This window comes from Protopterus annectens, chromosome 4.part0, assembly GCF_019279795.1.
Source record: "Protopterus annectens isolate FY-2018-M chromosome 4.part0, PAN1.0, whole genome shotgun sequence".
In the NCBI taxonomy this organism is placed as follows: Eukaryota; Metazoa; Chordata; order Ceratodontiformes; family Protopteridae; genus Protopterus; species Protopterus annectens.
In genome coordinates, this window is record NC_056733.1 from 1,397,788,739 (window position 1) to 1,397,810,757 (window position 22,019).

At 43.1% G+C, this 22,019-nt stretch overlaps 1 protein-coding gene across 1 annotated transcript in view; it reads right to left on the reverse strand.

Moving 5' to 3' along the window:
- Positions 1–22,019, reverse strand: part of DDX46 (DEAD-box helicase 46) — a gene marked incomplete in the record, with an annotated part of 2,009,097 nt that overhangs the window by 669,227 nt on the left and 1,317,851 nt on the right. The window contains 1 exon segment of the mRNA XM_044069232.1: positions 749–942. Coding sequence (XP_043925167.1) covers positions 749–942 — 194 coding nt within the window.

A 22,019-nucleotide genomic window follows, 5' to 3' on the forward strand; every position in this document is an offset into this window, starting at 1 on the left:
CATATTCACAAAACCACACTTCAAGCTCCCATTAAATGTCAAATACTTGTTGGCAGGGGATCTTAATTGCAATCCTTAACACAAAACAACCTCAAAGAACTTCAGAACCTGGATGCATAAACCCTGAGATGCTGAAGGGAGACCCTAACAAAGGAGTCTTCAGACTTGAGTACCTGTAACCTGTGGCCAAGTTGACTCTGGGGGATCTGCAGGCTTGAACAGGTCAGCAGTGAACTCGGTGAACTGACAAGAAAATGGGTGATGCTTACCATCCTAAACTGCAATTCTCTCCGTGCCTCTTTCTCCTCCCATCTTCATCAGCTGAAGCAGTACACAAGTGTGTGCTGAAGTCTTCATAAGTTGCAAGGCATTTTAACTTTATAAACATTTTTATTTCAATTTCATTTTTCTTGTTATACAATGTTTCACTTGTATTCCTGCCCACTCCCCTGACTTTCTTTACTTTTTTAAGCTTAAATACAGACATTATAGTATTGTGGCCTTTTAATACAAATCTGAAACTTAAATTTAGTTATCCATTATGTTTAATCGCTTAAAATAAAAACGCAAGAGTTCATGCAGTAGTGTTAAAAAACACAGAATTAACATAGATAACGATAATGGGACTTTACCAAATTAATAACATTAAAATTAAAAAAAACGAATACTTCTTACGACTAAAGCTAAAATATGTGTTAAAATGTAAGCCTCTGCCACATACAAAGTATAAACAGCTTTAAATGCATACTTTGTTGCCAGCTCGACCTGTTCTTCCTGCTCTGTGGACATAATCTTCATAATGGTTAGGACAACTGTAATTAATCACCAGGATGAGATCCTTCACATCCAGACCACGTGCTGCCACAGATGTAGCCACCAGAAGACGACACACTCCAGTCTTAAAGTCATTAATAACACTGTCTCTGTCATACTGGTCAATGCCTGCAAAGAAGAATTGAAATCCAAAGTTAAAAGCTTACAATAAAAGCAAAGAGCAAAGCTATCTTCTGCTTCATTTATGGCAAAATGGCTCTGCATATAATTTCTGATATTCCTTGGTAATATTAATCACGCAAATAACTTACCATCATTATCTAGTCATAGATTCAATTACAAATTGCAAATTCCACCAAAAGCTACAAATCAAGGAAAGTTATTGTTTTGAAGTGGTCCTTTTTCAACAATTCATGAATATGGATTTTTGCTGGCTAAAAAAAAAAAAAAGCTGTGTACTGTTAAATACAATCCCACCTCCTTTTTGTGGTCTGTTTGGTGTGTCATTTAAATACCAGCGTATTCTTTGCTAATATAGCAATACAACATTGTGCTGCTTACAGGTCTGTAAGTGTGTAGCCAAGGCATACACCATATGGTAACAGAATGCTACCAGTGTCTGCGCTTTACAAATGCTATTTTGCACACAGGCAAGAGCTAGACTTAAAAAAAAAAAAAAAAAAAGGACATGTCTTTATTATGGTTACATTTTAATGCTATAGATTTTGCTAAATGACTTTCATAATGCTTTTTATTTAGTTTTTTTTTTTTTTGCTTCTGTCTTTTTCAGGTTATGGGGGAGGGTGGCATGTACTGTCCAGGCTGGGAGGAACTGAACTTAAACATGTTTACAGGAACAAATTGGCTACACTTTGGAAACTGGTGTAGAAGTTCAAAACTCATGGCTATACCCCCTGCATAGTAGCAATTTGTTAACCTGACATTTATTCCCTTTGCTTGGGACTTTTGCTGTTTTTTTTTTTTTTTTTTTTTGTATACATCACCAATGAATATGTGCTTCTGCAGTAGCTTAGACTCCGAACTTTATTCATGTCCATCTCACACAGTCTCTCTCTGTGTTGAAAGTTGCCTAAGCAGATTTGATACTCAAAAAATAAAACTAACAAATCTTGAAAATGCAGACAATTTGTTTAACTTTTTCATGACTGACTTCTGAAATGCTGTGTAGTCAGCTTTTGTTAGATGAGCCAAAGAGAAGCCAGACTCAATCAAGGTAAACTAAATTTTAGTTTTTTGAAGTAGTGCTGCAAAATCCTCTCTTAGCAATTTATGGGCACAGCTTTCTTGTAGTAGACTACTGAAGGACTTCATATTTAAGGAAACGTGTGCATATGCAATACTGCTACATATTCAATGCTGCTGTACCTACACACACAGACACACACATATATATATATATATATATATATATATATATAAAACACTGGATTGAATTGGGTGGGGTGAATGGCATTTCTGTCATGAAAACAATTTTATCGCTATACTTTATTCAGATTAAGAAACCAACAAAAAAAAAATACACTTAGGGTTTAATGATGAGCAAGCTATATTAAATATGAAATCTCCGTAAACAGAATCAATCTAAAGGATGGCTTGCAATGGAAGCATAACTCACAAGTAGCAGTGCCTTTTCAAATGCAGCTTCTTAACAAGAAAAAATATTTTGGATCAGACTCAGCCACTTCTTCCAGATCCTCGGCTCCAACTCTCAAGCTCCTCCCTTTAGCCATACTGCCCCATCAGTTTAACATACCTCAGATTGAGTTTGCTGCCCCCAGTAAACCATGGATAATACCCGAAAGAAATATGCAGTCATTTGCATTTATTCCTCAACTGAAAGGAAAGAGTCCACAGCTAAATGAACCTTGGGCTGTCCTCACGGAAGGATATTTCGGAGTACTGCACAGCCAAAGGGAGCTTTGTTTCTAGAAGCCAAATCCAATTTGTAAAGAGCAATTTCAGGGGTCCAGGGAAGTAAATAGTGTGGGAAGAAATAGCCAGGGAATTGTTATGGCTAGGCTTGTATAGGCCCTAGGGCCGATAGCCTAGTACCAACCTATGAATAAAACTACGAGCACTGAAACAAATGGCAGCTGCACAAATATCATCTATAGATGTTTTTGGCCAAAAAGCTAAGGAGACAGCAATAGACCTTTGTAGAATGAGCTCTATTGGGCTTAGGTAAAGACAACCCTATTTGGCTGCCTTAAGAATGTGGTTTATATGGCAAAATGCCAGTTATGTCTGGCCTTTTATATTGGGAAAACTTGTAGAACTTTTAAGGAAAGGGTGAGTGAGCACATTCTGGACATCAAGCACAACAGAACCACTAATGCTCTTTTTAGCCATGCTAAGGAATTTAGTGGGCACACATTTAAGTTTTGTGTACTGCAACAAATTTACAGGGATTTTCAAGGTAGCATTTTGAATGTGCACCTGGATCTCTGTGAAATGAAATGGAAGTTAAGGTTAGATGCAAACCAACTTCCCAGGGATTAATGAAAATATTAGTATAGCACCATTGTTGAAGTTTAAACACATTGTAGGGCAATAATAATTCAATGTTGTGTTTATAAAGTTTTTGTTTATTTAGATGTTCAAATTGTCGCTGTGTTATTTAGTCTAATTTTTAATGAAAATTTTCAATGAAAAGTTATTTAATGAATTTTAATAATGGTTGTTTCAAAGCCTGTGTCTTTAAATTTATAAATGTATTTATTGATTAATTGTATAATGTTAATTGTTCAATAGAGTGTGGGTTGTAATAAAAGGGAGTGGGTTATTTGTGTAAATGTTCTGATGAAGTCTTTTACTCTGGAGACGAAACCTAGGTCAACGTTTGTTTCAATAAACGAATTACTTTTTGGCAAGCCACTCCAGTTTGTTTTGGCTGTTCCTGTTTCTCCTGGTCGTTGAGGTATTTCAATTCTGTTGAAGCAGCAGGTTCGAAAGGAGATAAGGCTAGTTTTTCTAAACCATAATTCAGTTCCCAAGCCTTCTGGGAGGTCTGATATTAGAAGCCCCTCTGTGGAATTGTTTAATCAAAGGATGAGAGAAGAGGGGTAGGTCTGAATCGTAATGGGCTGAAATGGCTGAGGCATGGATTTTAAAAGAAGAGAAGGAGAGGTCACTTTTGAGTAACTCGGCTAGGTAATCCAAGATAAGAGGGATGGAAGGATGTGAGGTAATGGCCCCTCTGGAATGTCTCCAGGAGCAGAACCTTTTCCATTTCCCTGCGTAAGATTTTCTGGTGATGGGCCTTCTGGCTTCTGTGATGACGTCTAGGACCTGTTTGCTTAACAGGGACTCCTTGTTAGCTTTTAAATTATAAGTCATGCTGAAAGACTGAGAGTCTGCAAGTCTGGGTGCAGTATCCCCCCCCCCCCAACTGGGTCAAGAGGTCTGAGATCAGGGGAAGCTGCTTGCGGTGCTGTAAGGTTAAGCTGCACCATAAGGGGTACCAATGCTGTCTGGGCCAATTCTGGAGCAATGAGGATGGCCTTTGGTCTCTCTTCCCTTATTTTGATCAGTACCTTGGGAATAAGAGGCAGAGGAGGGAATGCATACACAAAGAGGGAGTTCCACCAGAAGGTCAATGCATCCACCTTCCATGCTAGGAGGTGATACTCACTAATACAGAACTTCTGTAGGTGGTGGTTGAGGTGCGAAGCAAAGAGATCGACCTCCGGAGTCCCCCACTCCTGAGTGATTTGCAGAAAGATCCCCTTGTGGAGCTGCCATTCATGGGGGTACAGTAAGTTTCTGGCTTAGGTGGTCTACCAAAGTGTTGTTGACCCCTGGTAGGTATTGGGCAATTAGGTGTAGATCGATGGAGGCGGCTGTCAGCCAGAGGTTCATGGCTAGCCTGGACAGGGGGTAAGATTGCCCCCCCCCCCCCCAGTTTGTTGATATAACACATTGTTGTGGTGTTGTCTGTTTTTATAAGGAGAACCCCTGGCCTGAGATGGGGTTTGAAAGATGTCAGAACCTTTTGTACTGCCATCATTTCTTTCTGACTGATGTGTAAGGGAAGGTGCTGGGCATACCAAAGACCTTGAGTGCACCTGCCTGCTAGGTGAGCACCCTAAGCAATGTCTGAGGCGTCGGTGGTGATGGTCTGGATGGTAGGCCGGAGGATGAAGTGAAGACTCTTGTTCTTGGCACAGGCCTCTGCCCACCAGAGAAACTCGGCCGTTACACATGGGACCAGAGGGAGAGAGGTCTCTAGAGACAGAGTGCTGACACCAAAGGTTCTTTAGATACCACTGACGTTTTCAAATGTGAAGCCTGGCAAAAGGAATTAGAAGGATGCAAGACGCCATGTACCCCAGAACTTGCAGGAACTTCCTCGCAGTGAGGTGACTACTGGAAGTCAGCTGGGTAAAGTAGAGAGGCAGGAAGCTCTGCTTCTCTGGGGACAGGATGGCCATTTGGAATGCTGTGTCTAGCAGAGCTCCCAAGAAAGTGATCTTCCTGGTGGGAGTTTGCTTTGATTTCTTCATATTGATGGTAAAATCTAGGGAAGTTAGGAGGGATATGACAAAGAGAGAAGGTCCTGGAGCAGCTTTTCTTTGCACTCTGCCTGAATGAGGCAGTCATCCAGGTAAGGGTAAATCTGTATATTTCTCGGTCTGCAAAATGCTATGGCCGGGGCTAAGCATTTGGTGAATACTCTGGGTGCAGTAAGCCAAAGGGCAGCGTAGAGAACGCACCGTTGTGTACACTTACCATAAATGTAGATGTTTGGGTATATTGAGATATTGGGACCTCATTAAATATTATTGGAAATTTTTGCTACAAGATGAATTTATACATAATCTTATTCCTGATGTTCCTTATATAGCTTATAAGAGAGGACAGAATTTAGGGGATAAATTAGCTGAAGCGTATTATGTCTCTCCAGCGATGAGACTTGGTCTTTCATTATCAACTTGTGGTACTATACACCCATGTCATAATTGCAATGTGTGTTCTTATATTAAATTAAACTTTCCTAGAATTAACGGAAAAATATTTAAACCACATAATTGCTTTTCATGCTATACATTGGGTGTGATTTATTGTCTCAAGTGTCCCTGTGACCTTTTCTATATTGGGGAAACAAAAAGAAAATTTAGAATTAGGTTGCAGGAACATATTCGGGACATTAAAAGGGGAACTTTGGAAAGTCCTTTAGCACTGCACTTTATGGAAAAGCATAGCGGCAATGCTAACTTATTACAAGCCACCATTCTAGAACAAGTTTTTATTAAGAAGGGGGATGAAAAATTACTTAAAAACATTTTACTTTATAAAGAAACTGTATTTATACTTAAATTTAATACATGATCACCAATGGGTCTTAACAGAGAAGTAAATTGGAGATGTTTACTTTAATTTTATGTTTCAGTTTAATACATTGTTACCAATGAGCTTATACTGAATAATATTTTGGAGATGTTCACTTTAAATTTGATGCTAATCAGTTTTTATCATGTCTTTAATTGCATTTAATTGATTATCTAACATATATATGGGAGTGTGTTAACATTAAATTTTTGTACTCGTTGAAGGCTGTTGTGGCCGAGGCGCTAAGTCTGATATATTTTAATAACTTTCATTGGTGTGGAATCCTTGTTGTTTCTCGATTTACTTCTGGTCTTCTTTGGACAGTTTGCTTGTTGTTTTTGGATGTTCGGGTATATTCACTGTTGCAGTCATCACACTTGGGTTATCTGCCTGCAGGTAGCCCTCAGTCGGCCCGAATACCAGAGCCTTGGGATTTCTGCGTCGGATGCTGTCGCTTCTTCCATGACGTCAGGTCGTCAGGGGTATAAAACATGCAGCCGACACCATTACATCAGTTTTTCTTGCCTCAGATGTCAGGAGCCCCCAAAATAGGAAGCAATTACTTGGTGTGGAACACCTCCAGTGAAAAGTAAATATCACTGCCATAAGATATGGCCAAAAAAGTCCAATTAAAACATTGGACATGGATATTAAAAATTGCCCACTTTAACTCTATTTTATCTTCCACAGACTGGTCCATCCTCAAACAAATCCCTCTAAATGATGACGTAAAAAGATTTAATAATATTTTCCTAGACACCCTAAACTCATTGGCCCCCTCTAGAAAGATCAGAGTAAAATCCAAGAATGCTCCCTGGCTTTCCAAAGAAACAAAATCCCTTATGCTAGAAAGAGACAAAGCTTGGAAAGCTTGATAAAAACTGAAGACTTACCCCTACTTCATAACTATAGACATCTGAGAAATCTTGGCAAAAAGCATACCAACAACAAAAAAAAAAAAGTGTTTCTATAACACTGCCCAACTGAATAACAAAGCCAACCCTCAAAGGTTCTGGGCCTCCGTTAACAATATCCTTTCCCCTGTCTCCCCTCAAACCACTCCCCTTACCCTAAATCATCTCCTCTTGAAGCAGCTACTCTACTCAAACACTTCATTGATACTATTCAAACACTCATGCCTCCCACCTGCAATTCTACTCCTCTGCCAAACCCTCTCAAACCATCCAACAACCCACCTTTTTCTTTGCACCCTGTTTCCTCTTCCTACATCTGATCACTTCTCCTAAAACTCAAACCCTGCTCTCCCTCCACAGACAACCTACCTCCTCCTTTCCTTAAACTTGCTGCTGATTCTATTGCCTTCCCAGTATCCATACTTATTAACAGATCTATACAGGAGTCTACTGTCCCTATATCATGGAAATCATTTTACACTATTCCATTGCATAAAGGTGGAAACTCAACTGACCCCTCTAACTACAAACCTATAGCCATCTTACCCCCCTCTCTAAGATTCTTGAGAAATGCATCCACTCACAACTACTCAACTACCTCCTCGAACACAACCTTCTCACTCCCACCCAGCATGGGTTTCGTCCTAAACACAGCAAAACTACTGCCCTCTTATCCTTCACTCATACCACTGCTGAAGCCCTTGATAATAAACTGATATCTTGTCTCTTCCTTGATTTATCTAAAGCTTTCGATACAGTCTCCCATCCTCTCCTACTATCCAAACTTGCAAACCTCAGTATGTGTTCCTCCTCCCTTACCTGGTTCTCTAGTTACTTATCCTGCAGACAACAATCAGTGAAATAGCTCTCCTCTTCCTCCCCTTTCCTACCTGTCCCAACAGGGGTCCCACAAGGCTCCATCCTAGGGCCCCTTCTATTTAATATCTTCATACAGCTTGCAATACATCTTCCCTCATCCAATATACAGACGATTCTACGCTGACTATCTCTAATACCATCTCTGTACTCCATGATATCACACAACAGGTCTTCCTAGCTACAGAAAGTACAGTTTTGTACCTACCATAAATGTAGATGTTCGAAGATCCGCATTGCTGCAGTCCTTACATATGGGTAGTCCGCTGTACTCGGTCGGCCCGAATACCAAAGTATTAGGCTGACGTCGGTCAAGGCGCTTAAAACTGACATCAGGACGTCAGGGTACAAAAGCGCATGACCGACGTCATTTCTTCAGTCTTTTCTTGCCCCAGATGTCAGAAGGCCCTAACAAGAAAGGCCAAAGCCAGAAACCAGCAAAAACCTAACCAACCACCCGTGCACTAACCATATTTACAATATGTACAACACAAAAGTACAGTTTTGTACCTACCATAAATGTAGATGTTCGAAGATCCACATTGCTGCAGTCCTTACACTTGGGTAGTCCACTGCCCTCGGTCGGCCCGAATATCAAAGTATAAGGCTGACGTCGGTCAAGGCGCATTTGACTGACATCAGGACGTCAGGGTACAAATGCGCATGACCGACGTCATATCCTCAGTCTTTTCTTGCCCCAGATGCCAGAAGACCCTAAAAATAAAGGTCAAAACCCAAAGACAACAACCAAACAACCAACCATCCTAACACTAAAAATATGTACAATATATACAATATATACAATATACCTCATATTGACAACCCAACCCACACAACCGCCTCAAACTACAGAGGGAAGGAGGGAGGGTAAATTGGACTGCAGCAATGTGGATCTTGAACATCTACATTTATGGTAGGTACAAAACTGTACTATGTTCTTCATCTCACATTGCTGCAGTCCTTACACTTGGGTAGAATCCCAAAGCAGAGGTAAGGGAGGATGGCCAAACTATAATGAAGCAGGAGCTGCCAAAATGCCCTGCAAAACAGCAGTGGCAAAACCAGCCCTGGATTTAGAGTACAGTGGAAGGTGATAATGCCTAGAGAAAGTATGCACTGAACTCCAAGTAGCTGCCTCCAAAATATCCTTAGTTGCCACCCCTCAAAAAGCTGTTGAAGTGGCAGTAGCCCTAGTGGAATGAGGCCTAACCCCAACTGGAATCTCCTTGCCATGATGGGAATAACAGAAAGCAATGCAAAACCCAATCCACTTAGAAATAGTTTGTTTTGACACAGGCTTGCCCTGAGAACTCAAAGCAAAAGAAACAAATAACTGCTGAGACTGCCTGAACCCCTTAGTTCTGTCCAAATAATATCGCAACTGCCTGTGTACATCTAAAGTGTGCAAAATCTTTTCCCCTTTATTTTGGGGATTTGCATAAAAAGTAGGCAAATGAATAGTTTGATTTAAAGCCACACTAGAAACCACCTTAGGCATAAAGGAAGGATTAGTACGTAAAGATACCCTATCCTTATGAAAAATTAAGAAAGGCTCAACCGCCATAAGGGCCTGCAACTCAGAAACCCTTCTTGCAGAGGTAATAGCCAACAAAAAAGCAGTCTTCCATGACAAAAACTTTAATTCAGCAGTAGCTGCAGGCTCAAAAGGTTGTAGAGTGAGTTTCTCCAACACAAAATTGAGATCCCAAGCAGGAGTAGGAGCTCTTCGTGGGGGTCTTATATTCTTTGCCCCTCTAAGAAATTGCTTGAACAAAGGATGAGAAAACAATGGTGGGTCACAATCATAGTGAGCCGAAATTGCTGCAGCATGAACCTTAATAGAAGAGAAGGACAAACCTTTGTCCAATAACTCAGTAAGATATTGAAGAGCCACACTTAAATTAGGCTCAGAAACATCAAAATCCTTTGCTGCACTCCAAAATAAAAATCTCTTCCATTTATCTGCGTACACTTTCCTTGTACTAGGCCTTCTAGCTTCCAAAATAACATTCAAAACTTGCTGTGGAAGTGGAGGCCCACTATGGTTCAAAACAGAATATGCCAGGCTGTTAGGTGCAGAGAGTGAAGCTTGACATTGAGCAAATGACTGTCCTCCTGAGACAACAGGTGTGGAATCAAAGGCAAAGGCCATGGAGGCTTCCATACCAGGCTTCTCAGTAATGGGTACCAATGCTGTCGAGGCCAATCTGGAGCTATCAAAATCATCCTTGGCTTGTCTTGTCTGGCCTTTAGTAGTACCTTTGGGAGGAGAGGCAGAGGCGGAAAGGCATACACATGAAGATTGCTCCAATTGAAGGAAAGAGCATCCACTTTCCAAGCTGTGGGATGAAACCTTTTTGTGCAAAACTTTGGCAGCTGATGGTTTAGTGGAGAAGCGAACAGATCTATGTCTGGAGTTCCCCATGACACTGTCAATTTCCGAAATACATGAGGATCCAATTTCCACTCGTGGGGATCCATAATTTGTCTGCTCAACACATCTGCTAAGGAGTTCTGTGCTCCCGGCAGAAACCTTGCCTGAAGATTTAGCTGTAAACTGAGAGCAGTCTCCCACAAAATCATTGCTTGCCTGCATAGAGGATAAGAATGTGTTCCGCCTTGCTTGTTGATGTACCACATGACAGTTGTGTTGTCTGTTAGAATCAACACCTGCCCTGGAAGAAGTAAATCCTTGAAAGCTATTAATGCAAACTGGACTGCTAACATCTCTTTCAAGTTGATATGTAGATGTTGTAGTCTGGCAGGCCACTTGTCTTGTATCCACTTTCCATTCAGATGAGCTCCCCAAGCTTTGTCTGAGGCATCTGTCGTTAGAATCTGACTCGCCTCTGGCCGGGTCACAGAGAGTCCCTTGTTTAGGTGACATTCCTGAGCCCACCACAACAATTCCTTTTGAATGCAAGGTATTATTTGAATGACAGTGTCCAAATCCTGGCAGTGCTGTGTCCATACATTTTTGAGATACCATTGTAGCTTCCTCATATGCAGTTTGGCATTGGGAAGCACCAGAATACAAGATGCCATGAACCCCAAGGCTTGAAGGACTGTCCTTGCAGTCAGCCTGGACTGATGAGACAACTGATGAAAGTAAAGGGAAAGATTCTTTTGTTTGTCCGGGGTCAAAAGGCCATCTGGGATGCTGTATTCAGTCTCACACCCAGAAAGCACATGTCCTGAGAGGGTACTAGACTGGACTTTATTTCGTTCACAGAATACCCCAGGCATCTTAGCACTGCTATCACATAATCCAAATGATGAAGAAGCTCGTCCCTTCCTTGAGCCAGAATCAGGCAGTCGTCCAAATAAGGATAGATCTGTATTCCTTTTAACCTGAGGAAAGCTATCACTGGAGCCAGAACCTTCGTGAACACTCTGGGCAGTAGATAAGCCAAAGGGCAATGCAGAGAACTGATAATGAGAAGTCCCAGCTCGAAAATGCAGATACTTCCTGCAACTCAGTCTGATAGGAACATGAAGATAAGCCTCCTTGAGATCCAAAGTTACCATCCAATGATCTTTGCCCAGCAGAGGTAAAAGCTGCTGTAACGTCAGCATTTTGAACTTGGGAATGTCCAGATAAGTGTTGAGGATAGATAAGTCCAAAATTGGTCTCCACGTGTTCCCTTTCTTTGGTACTAGGAACAGGCGAGAATAAAATCCTAGGCCCACTTCTGGCATAGGGACCGGCTGTATGGCCCCTATTTGGAGTAACAGAGAAATTTGCTTGTGAGCCTCTACTCTTTGTTGAGGAGGAACGTCTGGCATGCCTTTAAAAGGAGGCAAGGTATGAAAATAAAACCTGTAACCGTGGTAAATGATATCCAATACCCATCTGTCTTGGGTAATTAAACTCCAATTTTCTTTGAAAAGTGCCAACCTTCCTCCCAAAGGTGCTGCCAGACGAGCAGGTTCTGGCAGCTGAAAAGGTAGGTCATTGGGTCTGTTTACGAAAGGACTGACCCCTGCCCTCACCCGAAGACTGTGCAGGAGAACTCCCTGTTCTAGGCTTGAAAGAGCCCTGAGCTCTGCCCCTACCACGTCTAGATCTACCCCTAGACTGGGAATCATAAGAAGGATAGGTCCACCCCTTAGTAGGCCAATTTCTACTAAACTTTGGAGGCTGAACCTGCAAAAAATCTTTAACAGTCTGCATAGACTTAGCCTTGTCTTCCATTTTCTTTAAGACTGTCTCAACAGGAGAACCAAACAACACATCAGATTGTAAAGGAGCATCTAAAATCCTTGTTTTAACATGGTCAGATAAATTCTGATCCCTCAGCCAGGCGTGCCTGCGAAGAACTGACCCAGTGGCAGCCACCCTAGACGAGGCCTGTACAGCATCAAAACCACATTGCAAAGAATGCTTACCCACCTGTTCAGAAACATGTACTAAATCTTGTAACTCTTTACAATCAATACCTTCCGCCAGAGCATCAACCTTAGACTTCAATTGAGAAAGGAGATAGTTTTGGTATTTCAACATGTGAAACTGGCAATTCAAAGCCCTCATAGCTAGAGTGGAGGAAGTATAAACTTTCTTTCCCCATCTATCCAAGGCCCTGGCCTCTTTATCTGAAGGAACCGGATTCTTGACAACAGAAGCCTTAACACCTTTAGGCCCCTGACTAACAGTTTCTGGGTCTGCCCTAGGACTCGATACTTATGAGCTTCAGGCACCCTGTAATACCTATCCGGTTTAACAGGAGCAGGAGGCAAAGAATCAGGATTAAGAGAAGACTCTGTAAAACATCTTCCACCACATCCAAAACAGGAGGTATAGCCAAAGGCCTATGCTGGGGTAAAAACAAAAATTCCCTAAGCCTTTTCCTGGAATCAGAGAAGTCCTGACCTTCCCACTTAAAATGCTCCCTCATGGAATGAAGAGTTTCTGAAAAAGAAAAATCCTCAGGAGGAGAAGCAGAAGGAGTAGAATCATCCACATCAGAATCAGAATAACGGGAATACTCCTGCAAGTCTTCAGCCGAAGACTCTGAAACATCCGAAGCCTGCTCAAAACTCCCTAGCTCAGGTTCCACCCTAGGTCTCTTATCAGGAGGGGGCAAAGAACCCCTAATTAAAGTAATCAAATCTTCTGCCATTTTAAGCATATGCTTCTTGGGCACAGTTCCTGAAGAACTAGGGGTGACACCAACTGAAGCTAAACCTGGCCTGCCTCTGGGAGAAGCCTTGGAAACAGAAGGAGAGGGCCTAACCACCCTAGGAAGGGAGGGGAGTATAGTAACCTGAGAAGCCCCATCAGCCTGACCTGCCTCCTGAGAGGCCACATCCTGCAATAACAAAGTCTCTCCCTGGGATCCCAAAGAAACCTCCGTGGAACCACCGGCTCCACCGACGCCTCTAAAGAACCGGCGTCCGGTACAGACGGTTCTTCTAGCCTAGGCTTAACTGCTTTGTCCTTGCGCTTCTTCGAAGAAGCGGGCGTCGGAGCCTCCGACGGCATTTTATAATTGCACCGCTTCCCGAAGACTAACCTGGCACAATCTAACCTTCTCTTTATAGTGCGCTTATTGAATCTAGCACAAGAGCGACACCCAACAATGTCGTGCTCAGGCCCTAAACAAGGAATACACAAAGTATGGTAGTCTCTATGCGGTATCTGTTTCCCACAAGAAATACAATTATTCACTTTTTCTGACATCCGGTAAACCACTGAGGCAAGAAAAACTAAAATATTCCCAACGGGTACTTAGCCAACTTTGACTCGGTCTGAAACTCCGAAACCGAACAATTTCAGAACGCCAACCGGCACTTGCAACGCTGCTTCTGCATCGGACCATGCGGCAAAAAAGACTGAGGATATGACGTCGGTCATGCGCATTTGTACCCTGACGTCCTGATGTCAGTCAAATGCGCCTTGACTGACGTCAGCCTTATACTTTGATATTCGGGCCGACCGAGGACAGCGGACTACCCAAGTGTAAGGACTGCAGCAATGTGAGATGAAGAACATCCACACCACCACCTTCAACAACAGAGGGGAAGGAGGGAGGGTAAATTGGACTGCAGCAATGTGGATCTTCGAACATCTACATTTATGGTAGGTACAAAACTGTACTATGTTCTTCATCTCACATTGCTGCAGTCCTTACATATGGGTAGAATCCCAAAGCAGAGGTAAGGGAGGATGGCAAAACTATAAAGCATTAGGAGCTGCCAACATGCCTTGTAAAATTGCAGTTGCAAATCCAGCCCTAGATTTAGAGTAAAGTGGAAGGTGGTAATGCTTAGAGAAAGTATGCACTGAACTCCAAGTAGCTGCTTCCAAAATATCTTTAGTAGCCACCCCCTTTAAAAAAGCTGTAGAAGTGGCAGTAGCCCTAGTGGAATGAGGCCTAATCCCAGCTGGAAGCTCCTTACCATGATGGGAATAACAGAAAGCAATACAAAAACCAATCCACTTAGAAATAGTTTGTTTTGAAACAGGTTTGCCCTGAGAACCCAAAGCAAATGAAACAAACAACTGCTGAGACTGCCTGAACCCTTTAGTTCTGCTCAAATAATATCGCAACTGTCTGTGTATATCCAAAGTGTGCAAAATCCTTTCCCCTTTATTTTGGGGGTTTGCATAAAAAGTAGGCAAATGAATAGTTTGGTTTAAAGCCACACTAGAAACCACTTTAGGCATAAAAGAAGGGTTAGTACGCAAAGATACCCTATCCTTGTGGAAAATTAAGAAAGGCTCAACTGCCATAAGGGCCTGTAATTCAGAAACCCTTCTCGCAGAGGTAATGGCCAACAAAAAAGCAGTCTTCCAAGATAAATATTTCAACTCTGCCGATGCTGCAGGCTCAAAAGGTTGTAGAGTGAGTTTCTCCAACACAAAATTGAGATCCCAAGCAGGAGTAGGAGCTCTACGTGGGGGTCTTATATTCTTTGCCCTCTAAGAAATTGCTTAAACAAAGGCTGAGAAAATAATGGTGGGTCACAGTCATAGTGAGCAGAAATTGCTGCAGCATGAACCTTTATAGAGGAGAAGGACAAACCTTTGTCCAATAACTCAGTAAGGTATTGAAGCGCAACACTTAAATTAGGTTTAGAAACATCAAAGTCCTTTGCTGTACTCCAAAATAAAAATCTCCTCCATTTATCTGCGTAAACTTTCCTTGTACTAGGCCTTCTGGCCTCCAAAATAACATTCAAAACTTGTTGTGGAAGCTGAGACCCTCCAGGGTTTAAAACAGAATATGCCAGGCTGTCAGATGTAGAGAATGAAGTTTGACATTGAGTAAATGACTGTTCTCCTGAGACAGTAGGTGAGGAATCAAGGCAAAGGCCATGGAGGCTCCTGTACCAGACTTCTCAGTAATGGGTACCAGTGCTGTCGAGGCCAATCTGGAGCTATTAAAATCATGTTTGGCTTGTCCTGTCTGACCTTCAGCAGTACCTTTGGGAGGAGAGGCAGAGGTGGAAAGGCATACACGTGAAGATTGCTCCAATTGAATGAGAGAGCATCCACTTTCCAAGCTGAGGGATGAAACCTTTTGTGCAAAACTTTGGCAGCTGGTAATTTAGTGGAGAAGCGAACAGATCTATGTCTGGAGTTCCCCATAACACTGTCAATCTCTGGAATACATGAGGATCCAATTTCCACTCGTGGGGATCCATAATTTGTCTGCTCAACACATCTGCTAAGGAGTTCTGTGCTCCTGGCAGAAACCTTGCCTGAAGATTTAGCTGTAAACTGAGAGCAGTCTCCCACAAAATCATTGCTTGTCTGCATAGAGGATAAGAATCGTTCCCCTTGCTTGTTGATGTACCACATGACAGTTGTGTTGTCTGTTTGAATCAACACCTGCCCTGGAAGAAGTAAATCCTTGAAAGCTATCAATGCAAATTGGACTGCTAACATCTCCTTCAAGTTGATATGTAGATGTTGAAGTCTGGCAGGCCACGTGTCTTGTACCCATTTTCCATTTAGATGAGCTCCCAAGCTTTGTCTGAGGCATCCGTCGTTAAAATCTGACTCGCCTCTGGCCGGGTCACAGAGAGTCCCTTGTTTAGGTGACATTCCTGAGCCCACCACAAAAATTCCTTTTGAATGCAAGGTATTATTTGAATGACAGTGTCCAAATCTTGGCAGTGCTGTGTCCATACATTCTTGAGATACCATTGTAGCTTCCTCATATGCAGTTTGGCATTGGGAAGTACCAGAATACAAGATGCCATGAACCCCAAGGCTTGAAGGACTGTCCTTGCAGTCAGCCTGGACTGATGAGACAACTGGTGGAAGTAAAGAGAAAGATTCTTTTGTTTGTCCGGGGTCAAAAGGCCATCTGGGATGCTGTATTCAGTCTCACACCCAGAAAGCACATGTCCTGAGAGGGTACTAGACTGGACTTTATTTCGTTCACAGAATACCCCAGGCATCTTAACACTGCCATCACATACTGTAAATGATGAAGAAGTTCGTCCTTTCTTGGGCCAGTATCAGGCAATCGTCCAAATAAGGATATATCTGTATTCCTCTTAGCCTGAAGAAAGCTACCACTGGAGCCAGAACCTTCGTGAACACTCTGGGTGCAGTAGATAAGCCAAAGGGCAATGCAGAGAACTGATAATGTGAAGTCCCAGCCCGAAAACGCAGATACTTCCTGCAACTGGGCCTGATAGGAACATGAAGGTAAGCCTCCTTGAGATCCAGAGTCACCATCCAGTGATCTTTGCCCAGCAGAGGTAAAAGCTGTTGTAACGTTAACATTTTGAACTTGGGAATGTCCAGATATGTGTTGAGGATGGATAAATCCAAAATTGGTCTCCACGTGTTTCCTTTCTTTGGTACTAGAAACAGGCGAGAATAAAATCCTAGGCCCACTTCTGGCAGAGGGACCGGTTGTATGGCCCCTATTTGAAGTAGTAGAGAAATTTGTTTGAGCCTCTAGTCTTTGCTGAGGAGGAACGTCCGGCATGCCTTTGAAAGGAGGCAAGGTATGGAAATAAAACTTGTAACCCTGGTGTATGATATCCAATACCCATTTGTCTTGGGTAATCAACATCCAATTTTCCTTGAAGAGTGCTAACCTTCCTCCCAAAGGTGCTGCCAGGCAAGAAGGATCTGGCAGCTGAAAAGTAGGTCATTGGGCCTGTTTACGAAAGGACTGGCCCCTGCCCTCACCCGAAGATTGTGCAGGTGAACTCCCTGTTCTAGGCCTGAAAGAACTCTGAGCTCTGCCCCTACCACGCCTAGATCTACCCCTAGACTGAGAATCATAAGAAGGACACGTCCACCCCTTAGCAGGCCAATTCCTACTAAACTTCGGAGGCTGAACTTGCAAAAAATCTTTAACAGCCTGCATAGACTTAGCCTTGTCTTCCATTTTCTTCAAGACTGACTCCACAGGTGAACCAAACAACACATCAGACTGCAAAGGAGCATCCAAAATCCTTGTCTTAACATGGTCAGATAAATTCTGATCCTTCAACCAGGCGTACCTGCAAAGAACTGAGCCAGTGGCAGCCACCCTAGACGAGGCCTGCACAGCATCAAAACCACACTGTAATGAATGCTTACCCACCTGTTCAGAGACATGCACCAAATCTTGCAATTCTTTACACTCAATGCCTTCCGCCAGAGCATCCACCTTAGACTTCAATTGTGAAAGAAGAAAGTTTTGATATTTCAACATATGAAACTGGCAATTCAAAGCCCTCATAGCTAAGGTAGAAGATGTATAGACCTTCTTTCCCCATCTATCCAAAGCTCTGGCTTCTTTATCTAGAGGAACCGGATTTTTTACAACAGAGGCCTTGACACCCTTAGGTCCCTGACTAATAGTTTCTGGGTCCGCCCTAGGACTCTTATAAAGATATTTATGAGCCTCAGGCACCCTGTAATACCTATCCGGTTTAACAGGAGCAGGAGGCAGAGAATCAGGATTAAGTGAAGCCTCTGCAAACACATCTTCCACAACATCCAGAACAGGGGGTATAGCCAAGGGCCTATGCTGGGGTAATAGCAAAAACTCCCTAAGCCTTTTCCTAGAATCAGAGAAGTCCTGACCGTCCCACTTAAAATGTTCCCTCATAGAATGAAGTGTCTCTGAAAAAGAAAAATCCTCTGGAGGAGAAGCAGAAGGAGTGGAATCATCTGCATCAGAATCAGAATAAGGAGAGTACTCCTGCAAGTCTTCAGCTGAAGACTCTGAAACATCCGAAGCCTGCTCAAAACTTCCCAACTCTGGCTCCACCCTAGGCCTCTTATCAGGAGGGGGCATAGAACCTCTAATCAGAGTAATTAAATCTTCTGCCATTTTAAGCATGTGCTTCTTAGGCACAGACCCTGCTGAACTAGGAGTGACACCAACAGAAGGTAAAACTGGCCTGCCTCTGGGAGAAGCCTTGGAAACAGAAGGAGAAGGCCTAACCACCCTAGGAAGGGAGGGGAGAACAGTAACTTGAGAAGCCCCTTCAGCCTGACCTGCCTCCTGAGAGACCACCTCCTGCAAAATCAAAGTCTCCCCCTGAGACTCCAGAGAAGTCTCCGTCGGAACCACCGGTTCCACTGAAGCCTCTAAAGAACCGGCGTCCGGAACGGATGACTCATCTTGCCTGGGTTTAACTGCTTTGTCTTTGCGCTTCTTCGCAGAAGCGGGCGCCGGAGAATCCGACGGCATATTATAATTGCACCGCTTCCCAAAGACCAACCTAGCACAATCTAACCTTCGCTTAATAGTGCGTTTATTGAACCTAGCACAAAAGCGACACCCAACAACGTCGTGCTCAGGCCCCAAACAAGGAATACACAAAGAATGATAATCCCTATGCGGTATCTGTTTCCCACAAGAAATGCAGTTATTCACTTTTTCTGACATCCGGTAAAACACTGAGGCAAGAAAAAACCAAAATAATTCCCAACGGGGTACTTAGCCAACTTGGATTCGGTCTGAAACTCCGACCGAAAATTTCAGAACGCCGAACGGCACTTGCAACGCTGCTTCTGCATCGGACCATGCGGCAAAAAAGACTGAGGAAATGACGTCGGTCATGCGCTTTTGTACCCTGACGTCCTGATGTCAGTTTTAAGCGCCTTGACCAACGTCAGCCTAATACTTTGGTATTCGGGCCGACCGAGGACAGCGGACTACCCATATGTAAGGACTGCAGCAATGTGAGATGAAGAACATCACTGCTTATCTACCAATCTTCTCATCCTTAACCCTAAAAAGACCAAACTCTTACTATTTCTCCCTCAATCTCTAGCACATCACAAATCCTCCTTTGCCATTACATCCTCAAATAACACTACTATTCAACCAGAATTCCACACTAAACTCCTAGGGGTCATCATTGATGATTAACTCAAATTTCACTTGCACATTCTACAATGTATAAAAAAGACAAACCAAAAGCTTGGTTTACTACATCGCCATAAGAAATTCTTAACTACTAATTCCAAACTCACCCTTGCTCAAGCTCTCCTCTGCCCCTCCCTTCTCTATGCTGGCCCTTGTGCTCACCCATATTCAAACTACTACCTTAAGCAAACTTATAAGATAGCTCGATTTATCACTAACTCTCCCTATAATACTCATCACTGCCTACCCCTAAACTCTCTCAATTGGCTTGAATTCCCACATTTATTGTTGCTAGCCCAACTGCAAATGTTACATACTATAGTCTGTAAACCTCTAGCATGTCCTGCTCTCTCTTCCTTCATCACCATGTACTCTTCACCCCGTACCCTCAAGACTTCAAATCAGCAACTATTACAAACATACTATCCCAAACAAGAAGCGGGTAAACTCCTTTACAAGTACTCTGTGGCCCAAGCTTGGAACAAACTTCCTAGAGACATTTGTAGCATTACATACCCATCTCAGTTCAAAGAGAAACTTAAACTTCATTTACTCAGCTCCAAAACTTGACCCTGTCAAGCGCCAACTTAGCTCTTCCTCCTTCATCTATTTCTTTCTATATAGGTATTCTTCATCCTTAGTATATGCTCACTTGTACAATGTTGTCTAACCACATCTGTTGAATGCTTTTCTTGTTGTACACATGTATATACTTAGCTACTCTACTTAATTATAAATAGTGCATTCCCTTGACTTAAGTATTTTTTTCTCTGTAATATCTCCGTATGTTTGTTATTACTTATGGTATTGTAAAACTGTTTTTGCATTTATTTTTAAACTGCATTTTTTTCTCGGAGCTTTTCTCCACAGGTCGCCACTGAAAATGGGCCACAAACTGAGCTGGACTAACCCAGTTAACAAATGCCAATAAATAAATAAAATAAAAAGAGGATAGGTAGAAAGTATAGAAAAGTCTGGGGGCTGGCGGGAGGGTAACCAAGACTGCAACAGTGCATACACTCAAACATCTACATTTATGGTAAGTGTACACAACTGTACTATGTTCTTTGTGTTTCACTGTTGCAGTCATCAGACTTGGGTTAATTCCCAAAGCTGAGGAAGGGCGGAGGCAGTCAAGAAGTGTTAGGGCTGGCTAGCAGGCCTTGTAAGATTGCTGTAGCAAATCCAGCTCTGGATTTAGAAAAGACAGGTAAGTGGTAATGTTTGGTGAAGGTGTGTACTGAACTCCAGGTTGCAGCTTCCAGGATGTCCCTGGTAAGGACTCCCCTGAGAAATGATGTAGAGATTGAGGTAGCCCTAGTGAAATGGGTTCTGATCCCTGTGGGGTAGGTTTTCCATGGTGTTTGTAGCAGAAATGGATACAGTGTGCTATCCATTTGGTGATGGTTTGCTTTGAAATGGCCTTGCCCTCTGCCCCTGTAGCAAAGCTGACTAGCAGCTGGTCAGATTTTCTGAAAGGTTTAGTCCTGTCAAAGTAGAAACTAAGTTGTCTGTGCACATCCCAAGGAGTGCATGATCCTTTCCCCTTAATTCTGAGGATTAGGAAAAAAGGTTGGTAAATGGATGGATTGGTTTAAAGCCACACTGGATACCACCTTGGGCATAAATGATGGGTTAATCTTGAGGGAAACCCTGTCCGCATGGAAAACAATGAAGAGTTCCACAACTATAAGTGCCTGTAACTTGTAACTCAGACATTCTTCTTGCTGAAGTGATGGCTAGAAATAAGGCTGTTTTCCAAGAGAGGAATTTTAACTCTGACGTAGCAGCAGGCTCAAAAGGGGGAAGTGTGAACTTCTCTAGTACAAAGTTAAGGTCCCAGGCAGGAGTGGGAGCTCTCCTCAGGGGTACTAAATTGTTAGCTCCTCCTAGGAAATGTTTGACCAGAGGGTGAGAGAAGAGGAGTGGCTCAGTATTGTAATGCGCGGAGATGGCAGAGGCATGAATCTTAATTGATGAGAAGGACAGGCCTTTGTGGAGCAGCTCTGCTAGACAATCTAGGATTTGAGGTAAGGTGGGTACGTCTGTGTTCTTTCCCTGAGAGTGGCTCCAAGAGCAGTATCTTTTCCACTTTTCTGAATAGGATTTCCTAGTACTAGGCCTCCTGGCCTCAAGGATGACATCCAGCACCTTTTGCTGAGGGTTGCTGGTGATGTATTCAGGGAATAAGCCAGGCTGCTAGGTTCAGGGTTTGCTGTTGAGGATGCAAAATCTGGCCCTCCTGCTGGGACAGCAGAGAGGGGGTCCGATGCAGGTGCCAGAGTGGCACTGTTGTCAGACTGCGTAAAAGTGGGTACCAGTGCTAGTGTGGCCAGCCTAGTGCAATAAGGACGGTCCTTGGCCTGTCCTTTTTGATCTTGAGTAGTACTTTCGAGAGGAGGGGCAGAGGGGGAAAGGCACAGATTGAGAAGTTTTCCCATGTAAAGGATAGGGCATCCACCTTCCATGCTTGGCTGCCATTGAGAGGTTTTCCCATGTAAAGGATAGGGCATCCAGCTTCCATGCTTGGCTGTGGGGAGTTCTAGTGCAAAATTAGTTCAACTGATGGTTTTGGAGGGAAGCAAAGAGGTCCACCTGTGGTGTCCCCCCACCTGTGGATTAGAAGCTTGAATGAGTTGGGTTCCAGTTTCCACTCGTGCGGGTCCATTAGATTTCTGCTTAAGTTGTCTCCCAGTGAATTTTGTTTGCCTGGCAGGAACTGAGCTTGCAGGTGCACTTGGTTGCTCAAGGCTGTGTTCCACAGAGCCATGGT